General features: G+C 43.8%; 1 protein-coding gene and 1 long non-coding RNA gene across 2 annotated transcripts; one reads left to right on the top strand and one right to left on the bottom strand.

The window, feature by feature from the left end:
* The first annotated feature begins 3,372 nt into the window (after positions 1–3,372).
* Positions 3,373–20,463, top strand: LOC148351515 (nardilysin-like). The gene is given in 29 exon segments (XM_088355247.1): positions 3,373–3,570; positions 4,379–4,601; positions 4,791–4,872; positions 5,206–5,359; positions 5,636–5,709; positions 5,789–5,884; positions 5,950–6,072; positions 6,713–6,770; positions 6,915–6,988; positions 7,076–7,145; positions 7,211–7,288; positions 7,418–7,660; positions 7,854–7,908; positions 7,981–8,085; positions 8,173–8,296; positions 8,369–8,455; positions 9,151–9,270; positions 9,344–9,395; positions 9,464–9,614; positions 10,483–10,610; positions 10,680–10,842; positions 10,976–11,007; positions 15,008–15,146; positions 15,217–15,264; positions 16,987–17,039; positions 17,129–17,212; positions 18,051–18,141; positions 19,425–19,541; positions 20,147–20,463. Coding segments are annotated over 29 exon segments (3,198 nt in total). The 5' UTR covers positions 3,373–3,451; the 3' UTR covers positions 20,402–20,463.
* LOC148351514 (uncharacterized) lies at positions 20,081–22,447 on the bottom strand. The gene is made up of 2 exons (XR_015852961.1): positions 22,348–22,447; positions 20,081–20,413 (listed from the first exon to the last, which is right to left on the bottom strand). It is a non-coding gene; the product is annotated as an uncharacterized LOC148351514 (long non-coding RNA).
* Positions 22,448–22,716: the final 269 nt, after the last annotated feature.

Here is a 22,716-nt window from a genome sequence, read left to right as displayed (position 1 = left end):
CCCTTTTAGTGATGCTTGGAGAACACAAGTTGGTTGTTTCGTTTTTTTGCCAGTGCGTGTAGGTGGTCTCATGACAGTGACATTTTGGAGCGTGAGAATTAACGATCATCAAGAAACTTGGAGCCTCGAGGATGCTTGGCCGGCAAACGCGGTCTGACAAATGTGTTTGATGTAGGTGCACAGTGGTACGGAGCAACAAGAGCATAATTCAATTCATTATTATCTAGCCCATCTCTGTCTCACCAACTTGCCTGAAGCAGCATCAGAGAAGAGGAGCCTTGTGACTGGCGAGGAGATTAATTGCAGGCCATTCCCATGCACAACACTTCCCTTTTCTCCTCTGAGTTTGAGCGATGGTGCAGTGCCCTCTACAGGAGTGCAGTATAATTGCCTGAAATCAGGTTATATTATGAGGTTATATGCGGTTATAATTACATTATTAATCCGCCCTCAGACATCTATTATGTACTTCAATCCCCCTGCTAACTTTGAATGAGACACTGTGTATACCGTAATTATTATAAGCGCCTCCTGGTGGTAAAATTACGTCATTTTATATCAATTTTGATAATAAGCAAAAGTCAAGTCAAGTCATTTTTATTTGTATAGCCCTAAATCACGAAGAGTCTCAAAGGGCTTCACAGATTATTACACTATATTACACAGACTATTTTCCAGCCGACAATGAACCCATAATAAAAAAAAAAATATATTGCATGTAAAAAAATGTAACTTCTTCATGTACAGTAAATTATATGTTATCCATTATTTAAGTCATAAACATTACAATAGCTTTGAAAAAAAGTCGCTATGCATACATAATACGTTATGCTGTTTATACTCAGTGACACCTCTACATAAAGGCTACTTGAGCTACGAGAAATTCGACGTACAAGATGTCTTTTAAGTAAATGTTTTGCCCGATCTATGAGAGAAAATGCAAGTTACGAGAATTTCCAGACGTTACCGCGAGAGACCGGGGCTTTAAAGTCATTAATTCTTTTATGGCTGTATTTTTATGTGTAATTGACATTTAATTACGTCTTTACTATCAGGAAGATGTGTTTTATGACTATTTGGGATGCTTTTTGAAAGGCCATAAATCAATGATTGTTTTTTATTTGTTTTTGAATCCTGAAAAAGTGTGACAGTGAAGTTTAGATACGAGTGTGATTTGGAAATCAAATTCATCTCTTATAGATTTAGCACTGTATAACAAAATAAAATCTTCTTGGACATTTTTAAGATAAATTATCTATTAATTCCACTCATTGGCATCAATATGGAATCACAGCATTGTATCTGCCGCCGAGCAGTCAAATTGCGCTTGCCGTAGTCGACAGACATTGTTTTTGTTGTAGCTCAGACCTTTTAAGCTCTCGCGGGCCACAAAAAATGATGTGGCGGGCCACATTTGGCCCAGGAGTCCTAAGTTTGACACATTTGATTTAACCAATTCAGCATTTTTGCCTTTGTGAGATTTCCATTCTTTTTGTGTCAACCTGATCCTTGGATTCTTCTCTTTTTGTTGGTTTTTCCATGTTTCCTTTCACAAATGTAACGCACAAATTTGACTTAAATACATAGAAACGGATATAGGGTGACACGCATGCGTATATCACGCTTTATCGACAAGGGCGCAATACACACGAAAAATGAATTGATCAAATGTAACATTTGCTATTGTACCGCGACAATATTTGCAATCTATAACGATGGTTGCCGTCTGCTACCAGTGACCGAGACCGGATTAGAGCTGGAATGGACAAGACTAGTCAACAAAAAACGCACAAAAAGTGTTATATGTCGAAGATAATTTGAAATGATGATAAAACGTATCAAATATGCGGGAAACATGTAATTTGACAGGTATGCTTACTCATAGGAGTAAGATGGCGGACAATTATGTGGGCTCCCTCCAAGTGAGGATCATGTTATGTATAATAAATGCAAATGTCTCGACTTAGTATTTTAGAAAACGCACGTTTATATGATAGTTTTTACTTATTATCTAAGTAAATAACATTTTATACCTCTATGAGGCACTAGGTAATAAACGAAGTTCTTTGGAACGTGTGGTCAGGTGCTCTGCTTGGGCACATATCTTATGAAGTGCCTATTTTACGCAAAAGTACAGTAATTAGACCAGTATGTAGTATAGGTTGGTCTCCTTTGTTTTCAGATACCTGGAAGAGCAAATAATGATGTGGCACCGCCACCTGAATCTTTGTTGTAATTTTAATGTTGTCCACCTTTCTCATATACAGTATACACCATGTTTAGTGAGCACTCACATACCACTATTGTTAGGCAGAAAACATATTACTACAAAAGCACAGCATGGTAACTCAAATATTGTTACAAAGTGCATTGTAAAAGTGACTTTTCGTGAATTCATAAAAACGTGCAACAATGTCTTCCCAATCAATTCCTAAAGTGACTGTGTGTATTTTTTAGCCCCTCCTATTCGTAATTACATCCATCCATTATCTGCATCGCTTATCCTCAGTAGGGTCACGGGGGTGCTGGAGCCCATCACAGCTACCCTCGGGCAGTGGGCAGGGGACACCCTAAACCGGTTGTAGCCAGTAGCAGGGCACACAGAGACAGACAACTCACTTGCTCATTCACACCTAGGGACAATTTTGGACCGACCAATTAACCTGACATGCATGTTTTTGGAATGTGGGAGGAAAGCAGAGTGTCCGGAGGAAACCCACACAAGTACAGGGAGAACATGCAAACTCCACACAGGAAGGTTCGATCTCATGACCTCAGAATTGTGCCGCACACGCGCTAACCACTGCCCTCGTAAATACATGTCATTCATAAAAACTAAACAATATTGAGTTGAGTAAAAAGCACTAATACATGAACCATCACATCATTAGCATTTTACCAACCATTTATCTTTTGAATGCTGAACAGAAAAATCATTCCCGTCAGTTAAACGATTCATTGTCATTCTGTTATTGTCTGCTATCGTTCTGTTTAGTTCACCAATCTGAAATGCCCCACATCTAAACATGGTGACTATTGTTGGTTGATCTGTACCTCATCACGTTATGAAACATGTCAGGCCAGATCCGTGTCTGGGCTCGGACTCCAAACTTAGCCTTAGAGGTCCAAACGTCCTTTTAGCTATTACTTTGGCAGTGTCGGCTCCAGTGGCTTTGGACAACACTTCTCTCCTCCTTTGTGCTCGCGTAGCGGCTGGCAAACCAGACATTCGCCGGCTCGCATTCTTTTTGTTTGCTTTGCTTTTGTTTCAGCGGATGTAAAGCTTAGTCGGCGAAAATGCCACAGAGCTGTAAACGCATTGTGGAGCAGACCGCTGCCCATTTGGGCTTTTCAGTTGTTACGAGCCATCACCCAAGCTTTTGTCTAAACACACACGGCAACAGCTTCCCTTGCCTCTCGTTTTTCTTCCAACGGCAAGGAAGACCACATCATGCCCGCCAAATCACGAGCGGCAATGTCGCCACCCAAGAGGGATGAGCGAGATGCCGGACGGGACAATCAAGGTGATCCTGACATCGTCAAATCTCCCAGTGACCACAAACAATACCGGTAAGATCCTATCAATCTCATTCCGGGTTTGCCCCCGTACACACCATATCCTATCCAGCAACGGGCCTGAACAACCAAAAGCTTATCACTAGCGCAGTGACGTTACCGTAAGGCCCCTGCCCTGGAACCGGGGAGTTTCGGGTTTGATTCTTGACCAGGTCATCCCTGAAACCTACATCATTGGCACACATTGCCTCCCTGCTTGGTGCTCGGCATTGGGAGTTGGAATTCAGTAGGGATGGTCCATATTCAGAGAAACAATGGCATTGCGTGCTGTGATGTGTACTACAGAATTTATATGCCACCAGACAGGCCTCAGCTCTCCGTCCCACGTGGGCCATGTGCCCCTGGGTTGAGTCCTGGATGTTGTAATGAGTGAATGAATGCATGCTTGCGTTGGAGTTGTCCATTGATTTTGGTCAGCCATGGTGCAACCTGGTCAGGTCAGGCCACCATTTCAAGGTCAACTCCAGTTGCCATTTAAATAGAGTTTCGCAAACGGTTCTCTCTGCCCCTGTCAGGGGTACCCACATACCATCCACAGCATCTGTATCTAGGACGGTTCAGACCAAAATGACTGCATTGGAAAAAAACAGAACTGTGACATAAAAATGTAACAGCTTTTCGGGGGGTTCTACTAACATGGGTTGACAGCGAGGGTTATTCTTATCTGCGCCTCACACTTCAACCTGTATTCTTTATCCTCTCCTGCTAAAACAGAGGAATGAATTTGAGGTGAATTGTCAGAGGTGCCCCTGCCGAACTTCACTGATAGCTCCTAGTCCTAAATGAACTTTTCTCTCTTCAGCTACGTGGTACTGGAAAATGGCCTGCGCGCTCTACTCATCTCAGACTGGGAAGGCGAGGAGGACGAGGAAGAAGAGGAGGAGGACGACCAAATGGAGGACGAAGAAGAGGAGGAGGAAGACGAGAACGCTGGCAATGATTCGACAGACAAGTCAGAAGAAGGTAGCATTGACGAGGACGACGACCGTGAGGAAACTAAGAAGAGGTCCAGCGTAGACAAGCAGGTGCGCTGACTTTTATTGGATCTTTTCTATTTCCGGTTTTATGGCACACACAGAGGAAAAATGGGGGCCTGCGATCCGACCCTGCGGCAGTCGAAAAACGGCCAGGGAAGTAGTCGAATAGGAAGCTCACCAAAATAAGGTTGGGGCTGGCTGTGATCCGAGCTCTGTGGCTGTGTCGGTGTTTGTCAGTCTGCAGCTGGCCTGTGTGTGGGTGTGGGCAGCTTCAGTGACCCAGAAGACCTTCCTGGCCTCGCCCATTTTCTGGAACACAGTGAGTAATGACGCTCATTTCAGGCAAAAGATGGGAGTGACTGCCTTTGTGTGCCGTGGGTCGCATTTCGAAAGGTAATTGAGGAGACTTCTCTGTGATTGGTCATCACAGATTAATCGTTCACAACACGTTGACATCCCAGGTTCCTGAAAAGCATCTTAAGGGACTTCCTCAGGTTTCACCGTGAAGCAAGCAGTCGCGAAAAAAAAAACAATAATTTTTGTTCAGGAAAACCATTATTCCGCAAAAAAATAATTTCAGAGAAAGGCGGTGCACCGAGGGGTGTGGGGAGGTTGACGAGCCTTATCTGTCTTTGTTCCCACACCACTTCAGTGGTCTTCATGGGCAGCGAGAAGTACCCCGCAGAGAACGGCTTTGACGCATTCCTCAAAAAGCACGGTGGCAGCGACAATGCCTCTACTGACTGCGAGAGGACTGTCTTTCAGTTTGACGTGCAGAGGAAACACTTCCATGAGGCGCTCGACAGGTAAGCGCTTGGGGGATGGTCTTTATCAACAGGGGCAACCACTTCCGATGCACATTATTACACTTCCTGGGTAATGTTGGCTGCTCCAAAGAGAAACATGCGGCAAACCCTGGATTTGGCTTGGAAATGATGTAAGAAGAGTGGGAGCTCTTCAACTCGCAGTTCAAGTGGGAGCAGTGTTCGCGTTTTAAAGCCTGATAGAAAAATGCACAGATGGACGTCAAGCAATTGGATGACAGGCATCACCAACGGCAATATTTTTTACCTCTGTTTTAGGTGGGCCCAGTTCTTCATCTGCCCTCTGATGATCCCAGACGCTATGGACAGGGAAGTAGAGGCAATTGACGGCGGTGAGTGGGACGGGGCGATTGTCGTTACTACTGCCGGCGCCCTGGTCCTTCTTGAGCTGGTCCTTCTGTTGCCCGGCAGAATTCGAGTTGGCCAGGCCGTCTGATTCGCACAGAAAGGAGATGCTGTTCGGCAGCCTGGCCAAAGCAGGACACCCTATGGGCAAGTTCTGCTGGGGTGAGTTCTGCTGCCTATCTCTCCCTCAATTTGCCAATGCCTCTATCCTCATAACCACTCGGCAGGAAACGCGGAGACTCTTAAGCGAGAGCCCGAGAAGCTGAAGATCAGTGTCCATCAGCGGCTGCGAGCCTTCTGGAAGCGTCACTACTCAGCGCATTATATGACCCTGGCCGTCCAGTCCAGAGGTGAGTCAAGCTTGACTTCCTGCCACTCAGGTGATGGGCAGGGGCCTGTTCTCATCTCGTCCCCAGACTTCTCCCAATATTTTCAGAAGGTACAGTAAATAACAGCTGACTGTCTTGAAGGGGGGGCAGCACGGCAGCGCAGTGGTTAGCGCTTGTGCGGCACAGTTCATGTCATGGGAACCTGTCGTGGGTTCAAATCCAGCTCCAGACTTCCTGTGCGTAGTTTGTATGTTCTCCCCGTGCTTGCGTGGGTTTCCTCCGGGCACTCCGGTTTCCTCCCACATTCCAAAGACATGCATTTCAGGTGAATTGGCCGGTCTAAATTGTCCCTAGGTGTGACTGAGCGAGTGAGTTGTCTGTCCCCGTGTGCCCTGCGATTGGCTGGCAAACAGTTCAGGGTGTCCCCTGCCCACTGCCTGGAGATGGCTGGGATGGGCTCCAGCCCCCCGCGACCCTACTGAGGATAAGCGGTACGGCTAATGAGATGAGATGAGATGTCTTGAAGGGGTTTCCATCTATTCAAAACAATTCTGTGAATGATGACTCCGTACGAATATGGACAGCATGCAAAGTCAGCCTGCCGCTGAGCTTAATGTCCTCGAGCCAAAGTCCTGACTAGTTGGCTTTTGCGTGCCCGCAGAGAAACTGGACACACTGGAGACATGGGTCCGAGAGATTTTCTGCAAGGTGCCCAACAAGTAAGTACCAATTTCACCAATGAGGCAGTAGGCCTCCAAGGGTCAGCAGGCCGCCTGGGGTCAGTGGGCTCCCAGAACCTCGTGCTCAAACCTTGAGTCACTTGTTGCCTTCATCTCCTGATCTTTCGCATACGACATTGGCAGCGGCCTTCCTCAGCCGAACTTTTCAGACCTCCCCGCTCCCTTCGACACAATGTCTTTCAACAAACTCTACCGAGGTAGGTGAACAGGGACGTTTGCATATTTTGCGTGGAATAGTTTCCGTCACCAAACTACCATGTGGCCTGCTGTTTTGTGTGCCGCAGTGGTCCCCGTTGGGAAGGTCCACGCTTTGACCATTACCTGGGCGCTCCCTACTCAAGAAAAGCACTATAGGTGAGCATGCAGGGCAGAAGTAAGGCACCCGGTCCTGCTGACCAGCTTTTTGTGGGGAGGGGCAGAGTCAAACCTCTTCACTACATCTCATGGCTGATTGGCCACGAGGGCCCAGGAAGCATCCTCTCCATGCTCAGGAGCAAGTGAGTATTTTTCCCAAGTGAACCAGTTCCAATAAAAAAGTCAATCAAAGGTTAATAAATGCCCTGAAGACGAACATCCTCAATAGTTTGTGGGCAGGGCTCATTCTCACCGGACATGTTCAACGGCAGGTGCTGGGCCCTGGATCTAATTGGAGGCAACAGCGAAAGCGGCTTCGATCAAAACTCCACCTACTCCATCTTTTCAGTTTCTGTCACGCTCACCGACGAAGGCTTCCGCAACTTCTACCAGGGAAGCCACCCCCTCCACTCACCTATCTTTGTTGAAAAAGTTAATTAAGTGCTGTTTCTGCAGGTAACCCACCTGGTGTTTCAGTATCTCAAGATGTTGCAGACACTTGGACCCCAGAGAAGGCACAAACAAACACACGCACACAAACATAGACAAGTTGTAGATAGAGGCTGTTTTTTTTACTTTGGTTCCAGCCTTAGTACAGTATGGAGCTAACCTTGCTAGTCTTTCTGACTGAGCAGGTGCATGGAATCACGTGTGTTTTTTGTGGAAGGATGGAGGGCAGGCCCTCAATATATTTGTCAACACTCTCAGGATCTATGAAGAGATTCAGAGGATCGAGGCCAACGAGTTTCGCTATCAGGAGGAGGTACATGAGCCGGGTTTTAAGGCTGAGCGGCTCAGGCGTCTGTGCCTCACTCTTGCCCACCCTTCTTCGCAGAGTGACCCGCTGGAATTAGTGGAAGATGTTTGTGAAAACATGCAGCTGTTCCCAAAGGAAGACCTTCTAACGGGGGACCAGCTGCTATTTGACTTCAGTCCCCAGGTAGTTTAGGCTTGTATGCAAGATGGGAACCACCTTTAACGCGATTGGCAGTGGGCATCACATGTCAGCATCTTCCCCTCCTTGTAGGTGATTGGCGCGGCGCTGTCTCTGCTCACGCCAGAAAAAGCTAACCTAATGCTGTTGTCACCGGAGCACGAGGGCCGCTGTCCGATCAGAGAGAAGTGGTTCGGGACACAATACAGCGTGGAGGGTGAGCTCGGCCTTCCATCCTATACCCCTTTCCCTCGCAGCTGATGTGTGGCCATCCCCCACTTGATCACAGACATCCCATCCGAGTGGACGCAGCGCTGGACATCTGATTTGGAGCTGGGCCACCAGTTTTTCCTCCCTGCAGAGAATAAGTTCATCGGTGGGTTTGAGCCAAAAGCTGCTGGTAGGTTAGGCAATTGAGGCTCCCGTGACAAGGCTTTTAGCACGGTTGGGTAGGGTTACTTTAACTTGATTACTTTCAATTACTTTTGGATTACTACAATCCCAAATATGCTAATAAAAGACAAAAGAAACCAAATATTAATGAGATTACTAATTTTTGTGCAGGCTTGGGGAGTAACGGAATACATGGAACGGCAAAAATGATGTTGGCAAGCTGCTTGGATTTATTTTCATTTTATTTCTGTCACATTTTATGTTAGTTTTGCCAGAGATCAGAGAGATCAAAGCCAGGAGAGAAAGCTTACCACGTGTTGTGAGTCATAATTGTATTCATATTTAGTTTCTTTTGTCTTTTATTAGCATATTTGGTATTGGAGTAATCCAAAAGTAATTGAAAGTAATCAAGTTAAAGTAACCCAACCCAACCCTGGCTTTTAGGGAGCGTAGAGTGGTATTGCAACAAGTTGCATTAAGCATTTAGGACAACGTTAATATTTTTTCCTTGATTTACATGGTGTACATTTTCAGATGCTGATAAAAGTGCCTAACCAGTGTGCCAGGACCAATAATGATTTAAATGACATTTACAAAAAATAAAAACAAAAGCCAAGGCCTTGGAGCACCAAAATCAGATATTTGATGCGTTTTGAACTTTTTGGGTGTTTTGTAAAGCCTCTGACTTCACAACGAAGCCCCCGGACTTCCCAGACACTGAGTTCCCGGTCCGCATCAGCGATGGCGACACGGGTTGCCTGTGGTACAAGAAGGACAACAGATTCCAAACGTTCAAAGGTGCGACCGGACGTACAAACCGGCATTGGCCAGAATGGCCCTTGACGCTCTCTGGGGACTTTCGATTCTGCAGCCTACATCCGCTTTCACTTGATTTCGCCCGTCGTCCAGCAGTCAGCGAAGGAGTAAGTGCAATGCTTGGATTGTACCACACAGAGATTTTTCTGCACTCGACTGCTTTTTGGGGTTGCAGTGTGGTGCTGTTGGACCTCCTGGTCAACATCCTGGGCCACAACCTGGCCGAGCCTGCCTACGAGGCCGAAGTGGCCCAGTTGGAGTATAAAGTCAGCGCCGGCGAGCACGGGCTGCTCATCAAGGTCCAAGGATTTGACCACAAGCTGCCTGTGAGTGACCGAATCTGAATTTTTCCTTTGATAGAATGCAACTGACTCCTGGCCCATCTAAGCACCTCCGTTCACTTGTATTCAAATGGAAGCACAAATTAACCGTGTGATCATCAAAAGTTACTGGTGAAGATGTTGTCTGCTGCGCAACTGATATAGCCAACGGGAGTCAGCCTCACTTATGGAAGGCTAGCTATTCCATGGCATTCAATGATCCACAATAACGCATATTCATAAGCTTTGGCATAGAAAATGGGCAATCCTCAGCCATTTTGCTTTGATTAAACTGCAATTTTAGTAGGCAGCCAGCAGCCAACAAACAGTTACCCAGAAACAACTTGAAAATGAAAGATAGGACTTATGGCTTATTGGCTTGTATTTTTAAGTTGTCACTGGGAAGTCCAACTGGGCCCCCGTGCCCCTCTTGCCGCTGATGTTGAAGGAGTTATTCTTTACCGCACGTTCTAGTCTAACTCCTTGTTGGTGAAAAAAAAAAAAGACTAGAGTAGTTCCTTTGAGATTTTTTTACAGTAAAACCAAGAACAACAAAAAGACAAATAAAACAAATAGGAGCATGTCTACAAAAAAATATTAGGAGACCCATGGGCAGTATTTCATAAGACACAGGCATGGTTCGAAAGATTGGAGTTTACAAGGACTGCACAATGACCGGACAAGACGTCAAATAAACATATCCAGAAGTAATTACTTCACTCAGATACATAAATAATCACGAAAAGTATTAACTACAACCAAATGAGGAATGTGATGATTTAAATTGTCGAAAGAATTTAACTGGGAAAATTACAAATATTGCTATGCTTGCAGTGACATTTTACAGTATTCTCACATTGTCGTGGGTTGGCAGCTATTGTTCCGCCTGATCGTGGACCGGATAGCCGACTTTTGGACACCAGAAGATGTCTTTGACATGTTCTTAGAGCAGCTGAAGAAGACCTACTTCAACATCCTCCTCAAGCCCGCCAAGCTTAACAAGTAGGTGCTCCCCGCTGCAATCGGTCCTCCAACGGCCAACAGTCAATGTGCTTTCCTATGGCCAATCAGGGACGTGCGCTTACTGATACTGGAGCACGGCCGGTGGTCCACGCTGGACAGGTACCGGGCATTAGCGGCTGGCATCGCCTGCCCGGAGCTGGCTGACTTTGCCAGGCAGTTCAAGGCTGAGCTGTATGCTGAGGGCCTGGTGCAGGGCAACTTCAGTGCCAGGGTAAGTGTGGCCAGCTGGATACTTTCCGGCGCTCCCTTCGGTTTCAGCTGGTGGCATTTATTTTATGTTTTCACACGTGGATCTGTTTGAGTTGCTCACTGTTAACTTGTCTTCCTTTGTTTTTGCGCCACAGGAGTCGCGAGGCTTTCTGCACTACGTGATAGGGTGAGGGGTCTCTCTCTCTCTCACACACACACACACACGCACGCACACACACACGCACGCACACACACACACACACACACACACACACACACACACACACTTTTATTTTTCTAGATAGTATTGACCAGGGGTCTCAGACTCAAACTACTTGGGGCCAGCTAGAGCTAGGGTCTGGGTGGGATGGGGCCAAAACAGTTGCAAAAAAGGCATTACTTAAAGAAAATTGGTTTTCGGGAAAAGGCTAAAAACAACTAGTCTTATTTTTTAAATCACCGGTGAATTAGTATTGATAACACATAATGAGTGCAAAACAATAAATAACAAATAAATAATTAATGAAAGCATTTTTCCTAGGGAAGTGGCCTTTCTGTTTACCGATTTTCTTATGCAATAATGGCCTTATGAAAATCAGAATTTGTAAGAATCATTAAGGAAGAAATACTGGATCTCCAAATGATATTGTATGCAATAATGGTTAGTAGGCCATTATCGCATACTAGGTATGTGTTTGTTTTATTTTGTTTTTAATATTGTACAATGGCAAAGTATATTACACAGGATGCCAGTTCGTTGTTTGACTATTAAATAATTGTTGATAACGGCCAATCATGTTGCTGTTCTTTGATTAACACACCCCTTAGCGCTGATTTGCTTTTTGTAACATTGAAGAGATAATAAAAAGAAAGGGGTCAGAGAAGGGCTTTAGGACGGGCTGGAATTCTGTTATCTGATAGCTCCTCTCCAGGTCCTACTAGAGTGTTTGAACCCCTTTCATATTCTTTCTCCTTCTTTTAAGTGGAGGCAGTAGCTCGGGAGGTAAAGCGCTTATCTAGGGATCAATAGGTCACAAGTTCAATTTCCGGCTCCTCCGTGTTAGATGTCGAAGTGTAGTTGCATTGCATGACTGACGCTGCTATCGGTGTGTGAGTGTATGTGAATGGGTACGTGTGAAGCACATTGTAAAAAGCTTTGGGAGGTCTTCAGTGATTTGAAAAGCACTATATAAATGCTGACCATTTACTGAAGTTCAAATCTAACAGTATGTAAGTATTTAAGGCCATTATCACAGGCCAAAAGTTTAATTATGGATCATTGATGATCTAATGGGCAGCACAGCGGCGCAGTGGTTAGCGCGTGTGCAGCACAGTTCTGAGGTCATGAGATCGAACCTTCCTGTGTGGAGTTTGCATGTTCTCCCTGTGCTTGCGTGGGTTTCCTCCAGGCACTCCGATTTCCTCCCACATTCTAAAAACATGCATGTCAGGTTGATTGGCCAGTTCAAATTGTCCCTAGATGTGAATGAGCAAGTGAGTTGTAGGTCTCTGTGTGTCCTGTGACTGGCGACAGTTCAGGGTGTCCCCTGCCCACTGCCCGAAGATAGCTGGGATGGGCTCCAGGACCCCCGCGACCGTACTGAGGATAAGCGGTTCAGATAATGAATAATGATCTAAAATATTGATAATTCCAATAACGAAATGTTAATAAAATCATCAATAACTGAGGCCTTTGACAAAAAAAAATCAGTAGTGCTATTTTTTAAAACGCTTTGCTTAAACATTCCACTGTTTTCATATATCTTGTTTTTTTGTTCTATACGAATTAAGATCTTCTAATACATACAAAAACAATGAGAATTTAGATAAAATTCCATCAGTCAAAAATGAATCCATTATTGGCTATCCATTATTGGCTGCATTTGGCCCTCGGGCCATGAGTTTGGAATCCCTGGTATAGACCTTCTTTTGACATGATGCATTTTCTAGTACTGAGTTGGGCAAACGTTTTCAATCGTTGGCCACATTAGGGTAAAAAAATGGCAGAAGGGCAGGAAAAAAAAAATCTTACTGTATCTGATACTTCAGCGATACATAGGAGAAAAGAATCATGTAGTTGTAGACCTATCCATTTCTTCTCATTTCATCGCAGCTATTTCAAAAAGTTGTACGGATTTGTATTTTTCAGACTCAAATCCAATACACATGGAAAAACCGTTAATGTAATCGTATTCAATTTTTTTCTCATATTGTTGCTGAATTTTAAAACAACTTGTGAGATTTTTTTCAGTTTTTTTACACATTGTATTACACCTAATCATTTGGTTTTGAAACCCTCTGAACTAAAGTAAAGTAAAATATGAAGTTTTTTTAAAGCATTAAATTTAAATTCCAAATGCTCTATGGATAGAGTATTGCCGGCGTTGAGACGCGAAACCATTTTTGGGTGGCACTTTTGGCAGATTCATTTTCACCTCTAGAGTGACCTACTTGATTGCTTGTGAAATATTTTGATCCTGGCCAAACTTGGTTTGCCTGAGAGGGTAAAATGTCACCAAAACCAAAAGTGCTGAGTCAGCTTTTTTGGTATTTTTCACATCGACTGCAACCTACCTTACTGCCTGTAAAAAAATTGGAGTTGATATTTAATGTCATTCTGGCCTGGGAGAGAGGAATGTCTTTCTCTAGAAAAGTCAACAAAAGCAAATGTAAAAAGTCATCTTTGTCAGCAGTTTTCACATCTGAAGAAACTTACCTGACCACTTGTAAAAAAAAATTGTGTTTATATTCAATTTTGTTCCGGCCTGGGAGGGTGTAATTCATTCCTGGGAAAAAAATACTGATATTACGGGCCCGGTCACACAGCCGTTTGCGTCTGTATCGCGGGTAAAATTTTGCGTTTTTTTTTTTGCCCGTGGTTGCCCGCGATGGAAAATGCGCAAAATTGGCCAACCCGCTGTTCATCGGTGGTATGCCCGCAAAACAGACGCCGGCGACTGTTCCGCTTCATTTTCTCGTGTGGACCACGGGTATGAAAGCTCCCGAGCCGGTGTTGTGCCCAAATCTGACTCCTACGCACGGCAAATCGTGCTGTATATACGCGGAGAAAGGCGTTTGACCGTCACACGCGTAATGGTTTGAACAAATTTATTGACACTAATAACAGAAAACAATCTTGTCAATCTCAAGAGCAATCAAGCACATTCACAACATTATATTTCAATATGACGTTTAACAACACGCTAATTTCACGTAATAACACCGCGATACAGGCGCAGAACATGCTATTACCATGCTCCACCCACGATTACCCGCTGAAATTTCCCGTCCTACCCATGTGTAACCACGCCCTGGCCGCGGCCAGAGCACGTCGTTCCGCGTCATTTCCGCGTCATTACATCGTGTGCCGCCCGCGGTTAACACGTGCTCAAAGTTTTGAGCAGCTCAAAACGTTTTCGCGCGGCCAACCGCGTGTGAATTTCCGACCGCGAGTAAAGCACTGCTGTATCTCGTCTATATGGCGGTCTCAAAGCGTTCAACAGCGCCCGACGGCATCTGCTTCACGGCCAGAAATTTCTGCCTCGATATGCCCGTGTAAAGCTGTGTACCGGGCGATGCCAGCCGAATTTCCGACCTTCCGACGGCGTGTAAAGCACTGCTGTATCTCGTCTGTATGGCGATCTCAAAGCGTCCAACAGCGTCTGCTTCACAGGCAGAAATTTCTGGCCGTGATTCAGCCTCGATACGCCCGTGAAAGGATGTGTGACCGGGCCCTAAAGTTTTGAGCAGCGCAAAACTTTTTGGCGCGGCCAACCGCGTGTGAATTTCCGACCGCACTGCTGTATCTCGTCTGTATGGCGATCTCAAAGCGTCCAATAGCGTCCGCCTCACAGGCAGAAATTTCTGGCCGTGATTCAGCCGCAAACGGCTGTGTGACCGGGCCCTATAAAAACATTATCACCACCATCACTTTATTCTACGGTGATAAAAATTATCAACTAAAGAAAAACATAGCCAGCTATCTGAATTTTAGCATTATTTTTTTCACCATTACATACATATTATCATTATGTATTTTATACTTTCTTTTGACGGGCCGGATTTGAAAGCCGCATGCGGCCCGCGGTCCATAGTGTACCCACCCTTGTTTCCTTCTTACACACACAATGCTCTTGGTCAGACTGGCATATGCACGCAATTCCTCATCCAGTTTTCCTCCGATGTAGCAAGCTGCAGTTCTCCAAGCTGTCAGTGGCGGTGCCGCTGATGTTCCCAGTGGTAGAGCTACCACGTGGGCGTAACATCTGCAAAGTCAAGTCTCTGAACAAGGGAGACGCAAACTCCGAGGTCACTGTCTACTACCAGGTAGGCCTGAATTCACGTGTTTGGTTATCAACCAGATTAGCAGGAAACCCATCGTCTACTGCGTCTTCAGTGCGGATCCAAAGACTTCAGGGAGCATGCCCTGGTGGAGCTATTGGTGGTGAGTCCTCGTTCCAGTCTTCCTATTTTTTACCCTTTTTTGTTGTCTCAAAGTCAAAGTTCTAGAATCTAGGTCCTGCATAGTGAGCCGGAACAGGAAGGTCGTGGCCTTCTTTGCTCAGGTTGCTGCTGCTTAAGCCCTGACCGCTCTTAACGCCATTAGCCCGGGGAATTTGTTCACATTGGCTGTAGAACGGCAACGGCACCCTCCCCTACATACCAGAAGCTGACCATTCAAGATGGCGACAACCATAGAGTCAGATAGTGATTATGAAGAAGAGCACAAATGTAAGGTTTGGCAGTTAGACCCAAACATGGAAATGCGACCAGTGTTGACAGGTATACTGGGGGGTAAAGGGAGTTAACAGATAGCGCTTCCAATAGGGAATGGGGAATAAAATGGGCAGGCATTATGACTAAGGAACTTGGTCAGGAACTGCTTGTGGAGCAATGATCCACTAAAGTAGGCTGTCGGCGCAGTGAATTTACCCAAAGCCCTTGATGAGCAGATGTGGATAATTGGATGCTGTTGTGGTGTTTCTCCAGGGAGCAGTGGCGCACTGGATGATGACAAAGTATTTATTACTAGATAAATAAGGGCTGCAAGGTGTAAATTGTGTCCTATATTTTGAGACGACAGTCACAGGGCAACCATACTATGGAGAACAGTGCCAGATTGCAACAAAGATGTGAGAAATTGTCTTTTGTGTTGCCACGGTAACAGGCAAAATTGCATTGATTTGTCATCGTTTCTTGGGGGAACTACAAGGACTAGACAATGATAATTTTTGATGACTCTGTGGATGAAAAGTTGAAATATTGTCTGTAAATAAGTAATCAAGTAGCGTCTAACCTCCCATCTTGCTCACGTTATCTATTATATAAATAAAGTTGGCAAAAACATTGACTAGAAGTAAGATCTTAAGCCCAAGCCTACCTAAACCCGACCAGATATTTGGGTTGGGCCTAAATAGTCAAGCAATATGTTCGGAGCGGGCTGCGCTTTGATCAAACTGACATTTTTTTAATCCACCTCTCTTTCTTATTATTTGCCTTTCTGCCTCTCTAAGTGCTGCACGTCTTAAGGACGTACTGCTGCTGTGGTTTATGGTCCAATTTACAACCCATCACAATGACAGACTACCTTAAATTTTTCCTGTCAACTCTTAAAAAAATTTGTCAATGATGGAAAATTGTTGGTTAATGTAATGTATATGCAATCTTGTTTACCTTAGATTTGTTACAAAAGACGAACTTACGTGTCGCTCGTCCATGCAAAGCGGTATCCTACGCGCCGCGGCTGGCGTTGCTGGTCCCGTTCCCCTCGTGCAGAGAACTGGGCGCACGCCGGGGGACGGAGTTGGCCTAAATCACCTCCACCTCCTCCCGAGTCCTCACAAGAAAAAAACAAATATGGCTTGGTCCTGCAAATCAAGTTAATTGGTCGGGCTCGGGCTAGGTTGGGCTTTAATACCCGCAGGCCTGTGTCGGGTATGGATGGATTTTTTTAGGCCCGATCCTACCTCTAACATCGACCAAGCCCTTTCAAAGGACATCTGAATTGTTTTCAGTAGTCATCTCCAACCAGGCACCAGAAGCACAATGCCCATGGCCAGCGGGTGGCGCCAGGGTTATGTGGAGCTTAAGCTAACATAAGGCAAAGACCAAGATGAGGGCGAGGGCGAAGGAGTCGGCAGGTCTCACGTCTTTGTCCTTGTTGCAGATGCTGATGGAGGAGCCGTGTTTTGACTTCCTTCGCACCAAAGAGATGCTGGGGTGTGTCCTTTCATCTGCCAGCCACTCGCCTCTTGCCACTTCTTGCCCCATTGATCTTTTGGTGTGCTCTTTTTGGTGTTGCCGGGCAGGTATCACGCGTACCCCGCTTGCAGAAACACTTCGGGCATTATCGGGTTCTCTGTCACCGTGCAAACACTGGCATCCAAGTTCAAGTGAGTCCTTAGCCTAATGCCTTTTCATCTTCACAGTGGCGAGACAAGAAACACGGATATTGATAAACCCAAATCACTAGACCACTAGAGTTCTAGATGAGGATAAGAGGCATTCAATTGTATATCAGCATCACACTATTTTAACTCGCGGTAACACGTTGTACATTGTTGTTTTGCTTTAACTCTTTCCCATAATGCTCCATTACAGTAAAAATAATCTTATGATGCAATCAAATGTAATGCCTTATTCTCTGTCTTAGAGGCCTAGTGGTGAATCCAATGTTGAGCAAATGAGGTCAGCAAGATTTGTGGACTGATCAATTGTTGCTATATTATGGTGATATACTACCATAAAACCTCAGCCTAACGCGCACCCAAACTTTGATTTTTAGGGGAGTGGAAAAAAAACACAAATAAATCAATACATGCAAAAAATAAGGGATTTATTTTTCTTTCTATGCAGCCTGGTACCAAACGACCCACGGTCAAGTACCGGTTTTGGGGCACTGGTTTAGTAGACATAAGAAGAATCAGCAAAAGACTTTGAGCTTGCAAGCAGAGCACATGAGATCTTCAGACAAGAAATTCCGACCTGTTCTAAAATCACTTCCCTTAACCCTTTCGTTTTATAAAATCTTCTTGGTTACATAATCCAGATCTGCTCTAAAGGTTTTGGAAATCAAAGGACAGCAATATGATTGGCCAATTACGACAATGATGTAAATGGTGCATAATAGTCAAGACATTTGACTGATCTTCTGCATTTCATAACGTAAAAATATCTGGAAGCAAAGCGAGCTAGCAGCTCCTAACAGCAAATGTCACTGTGTGCTCACAGCAGCGAAATAGCTGAGCTGAAAATCGAAGAGTTCCTGGCTTGGTTCAACGAGACGCTGGACACGCTGACAGACCGGGCTTTCCAGGCACAGGTGTTTGTGCGCCGACGTGCGATCGCATACTTGCTTAAGCGCCTTTAGCGTCCCTTCCGCTTTAGGACTGATAACAACTCATGCTTAAAATGAGATTAGTTCTTGACATGTTTTAAGCTGGTAAAAGGATGGATTATGTAGCATTCTCCCAATATAAGGAGTACAGTGAGGCACAATCAGATTTAAAAATAAATGAAGATACATCTAAATCATCATTTTATTGGTGGAGCAGGAAAGCAATATAGAAACTGAAAAAAGGTTTTATTGTCTTGTTATAAATTAAGTCTATACACTGTTCCTTTAAACAATAGCATCAATAGATAGGTAAACCCCCATTATGAAAATAAGAAAAACAATTATAGATTAATTGACTTGCTGTTAGCTTGATCATACTATCACTAATTTTATTTTTTGGGGCTGTGTTGTGCACCAAATCAGAACCCGTGGCCTCACTATTGCCCTCTACCATGAGGCAAGAGAATTGCGGGCCTTACTTTACATCTGTATTTGCATGGTGGTTTTGTTGCGATACCTACACAGGTGTGTAGCCCATTTTCAACAACCAGCACTCCAGTGTTAAAACACTATTTTGTGTTTGCTAATTGTGCTAAAGGGCTAATGGACGGTTTAAAACTGTTTAGCTGGTCAAAGAAGCTATAAAACTGACCTTCCTTTAAGTAAGTCGAGTATATGGAGCATCACATTTGTGGGAGTTATTGAGATTCCAGAATGGCCAGAAAAAGAAGACTAAAGTGTGAACCCGGACAGTCTATTCTCGTTCTAAGAAATTAAGGCCATTCCATGCAAGAAATTGCTAAGAAACTGAAGATCTCCTAGAATGGTCTGTACTACCCCCTTCATATAACAGCACAAACAGACCAGAGTAGAACCACAGTAGAAAGAGAAGCTAGAGGTAAAGCCAAACAAGAGGATAAGTGCATTAGAATCTCTAGTTTAAGAAATAGACACCTTACAGGTCCTCGACTAGCTTTGTTAAATAGTACCTGCAAAACAACAGCGTCAACATCTACAGTGAGGAGGTGACTGGGAGATGCTGGCCTTCAAGGCAGAGTTGCAATTAAAAAGCAGTGACTGAGACTAGCCAACAAAAGGAAAAGACTAATTTCAATAAAAAATACAGACATTGGACAACTTATTTCATATTATAAAGTGTGACTTTTTAAAAAAACAATTATCTGGATGACCCCAAACTTATAAATGGTAATGTACCTCCTATATAAATACCCCCCACAAAAGTGTGTTTATTTAAAAATGTGTTTCAGGTGAAGACGATGGTGAAGCTGAAGGGCAGCGAGGATGCTCACCTGGGAGACGAGGTGGACAGAAACTGGAGCGAGGTCCTTACCCAACAATACGTCTTTGACCGACTACAAAGAGAGGTGACCAACACTTTTTCACCTCGAGCCCGGAAATATAGCAAGGGACCAAGGGTGAAGGTTTGGTCTTTGCATTGGTGGCCACCAAATCAGCATTTTAGTGATAAATGCCTCATTAATCCCTTAACATTCCGATGGAACCGTGATAAACAAAGTCGTGTCTTCACAATGTCACCAGTCACTGACATTTGTCCTGCCACGTATCATTGGAAAGCTTAAACTCTTGGGATTAAAGGCACGCTTTCAAAATGCACTCATACAAAAAAATCATGATCCGTCTGAAACGAAATACCTGAAAATGATAAAAACGTGCAAGCTCACCCAAAAGTGCTGGGAACTTCTACTCATGAAACGACTCCCCGCCAATATGGTGTGGTGACATTCACGAAAGTCCAGTGAATCGAACCGTGCCTTTTGGTCTGGAAAATACGGTAATGAGCTATAGTCCGACTTTAAGCTTTTTCACTCAAAGAACAGAATCGTCCAAACCTTGAATATATCTAGGCAAATTTGAGTTTGAGAAAAAGAATCACACCAGTATCTAATGGGATAGTATCGCTGTGGATATCTTTATTGTATAGTGCTCATTTCTCAACTGGTATGTTCAGATGGTGGCGTTGAAGCAAACAAGCCGCAGTCAGCTGTTGTCCTGGTTCCGCCGCCACCGAGGTCCCAAGGGCCGCAGACTCAGCGTTCACGTGGTGGGCTTCGGGGCCCAGGAGGGGGACGACCCTTCCTACGGCGGCTCGGCCTACGGGGACGCCTCGAGGCTGACCTTCCTACCGCCCTCGGCCAGGATGTCAGGCGCCGCCGCCATCTTGGACATCGAAGCCTTTGTGCGGACCCTGCCGCTGTTCCCCTGACTTCCCGGTGGCCTAAATGTGGACGGATGATAACGAGTGACGAAATAAAATGCTTGAAGCTACACTCGAATCTTTCTTATGTCTGTGATGCACATTAAAATAACAAGAGAATCAACCCAGAATAAATAAATCAAATAATAATTATGCAGTATATAAACAACTAAGGAAGTGTAGCATTATTGGGTGGTTGATAAATTATTCGAACATACAGTCAATTAATTGATTACACACATTCTTTTCAAAACACGGCTCGCCCTTTGGAACACCAACGTTTTTAGATCGCTATATCGGGGAAAACGAATGAAAAACCTTTTTTAGGTATTCCGAAGGGTGGCCTATTTTTACCGTTTTTGATAGTTCAATATACTTTAATCAAGACACACACTGTTTACTAACCATCTACAGAATCATCTTGAATAGAACACAAAACAAAACAAGAATATGACAATAAAACAATGAAAGACAAAAGATGAAATCTCAATTGGCACCATTTAAATAGAAAACAATGATGGCTTGATTATTACGTTATTGTAACTTGATAGAATTTCCCCTTAACGTCACACCTATGCCAATACCTAGCACCATGAGATTCAGGTTCTGGTTCGATGAGGGTGAATATAATATCAAAAGGTACTGCCAGACGAAACATGTTAACTCCAAAAAGTTAACTGGAAACAAACGCTTTGAAAAGGTGAAGCAACTGGAAGCTGTCACGAGACCCTGAGAGGAAAATGAAAATGCAAGTCGCAGCGCTGATTGCGAAGCACTGCAAACCTAACACGGAGGGTAAACATGTCGTCCTCCAGGCTGTGTGCTTGAGACCCCTGATGGCGCTCTTCCCCAGGCCTCCCACCGACCTCACTGAGGACTGATGGTGACGAGTGACCAAATCTCAAATCAATTCTCACGTCTGCTTCGATGGTAGTATTATTTTAGTATTTCTGTAGTATTTCTGTAGAACTTGTTTTGTAGTAATACTGTATTAGTATTTTTGTTGTACCTATGTAAAAGTATTTTGTAAAATTCTGTAGAATAATTTTTGTAGCATGATTTTTGTAGTATTTCCATAGTAGTTTTTTTGTACTATTTAGTACTATTTCTGTATTATTGTTACGTAGTATTTCCATTTTAGTATTTTTTGTTGTATTTCTGATCTATTTTTATAGTATTTTTGTACTAGTATATATGTAGCGGTATTGATGTGCTATAGTATTTTTGTTGTAGTATTTGTATACTATTTTATAGTAGTATATTGTGGTAGACACACATTTTTTTATAAATAGTAGATAATATATTGTGAAATGTATAGTCATTAAATTTTGACCAATTTCGTCCGTCATGCAAGATTGAAAAGTCTGCCGAACCTGCGGCCGTAGTTTGCCTATTCCTACAATAGGTGAATACAGTAATGAAGTGAACTGTAGTTCAACTCGTTAGATGTTACAACCAACACAGTGGGACAGACTTTGCAAGCATAAAAAAAGTTTATGTATCATGGATGGATTTTATGACCACAGAAAAATTGGAGCTTCGTTTTGCAAACAAGTGCTTCAATTTTAACGTCTGGGAAGTACTACAGAATAATTCTTACAAGGATATCCACTTTCCTCATTCTGAAGTTTTTGAGTTTTTCCTTGCCCTCGTGTAGGTTTTAGATCAGGGATGGTGGAATAATAGTCGGTAGTTTGCAATAATCTGTGGTCTGTGCAGCCCTTTAAGACTCTTTGTGATTAAGGGCTATCCAAATAAACATCACTTGACTTGACTTGTGGTTCTTTCTTTGCACCGTTATGATTGCTCCGACTGCATGAGAGGTCTTTGAACACGCCTCGAGTTCATACTGCAGAACGCGAGTTTGACCATATTGGTTTCTTGTTACAAGAAAAAGTTTGGGAAAATGAAAAAAGAAATCACCCCTTTATTAAAAAAAATATGCACACGCCTACCAGTATGATGGAAACATTTTTTCCAAGTGGTCAATTTCCTTCTGTTGTCAAACCAAACCTAGCATACTTAAACGAGATTGCGTCATATGTGACTTTGTACATTTTTATTTTTTATTTTCACGCTATTCGAAACTTACAAAAGAAACAATGTTTTGAATTAAGGATTGGGAGACAATTTATGAAATTTAAAACTTATTTAATTCGCAATCCATATTGATGACGACATCAAAAAGCGACAGATTAGGTAAAAACCAAAAAAATATACAATGTATACTTTTTTGCTTTTTATTGTATATTGTAATATAAAAAACAAAATTGGCATTCAATATCGGAACAAAAATACAAATGACAATTTTAGTGGGAACAATA

This window comes from Urocampus carinirostris, chromosome 15 (assembly GCF_059441175.1).
Source record: "Urocampus carinirostris isolate Australia breed hairy pipefish chromosome 15, RoL_Ucar_1.0, whole genome shotgun sequence".
NCBI classification, from domain to species: Eukaryota; Metazoa; Chordata; class Actinopteri; order Syngnathiformes; family Syngnathidae; genus Urocampus; species Urocampus carinirostris.
Note: the sequence above shows the minus strand (reverse complement) of the source record. Positions and strands in the feature narration are given on the sequence as shown.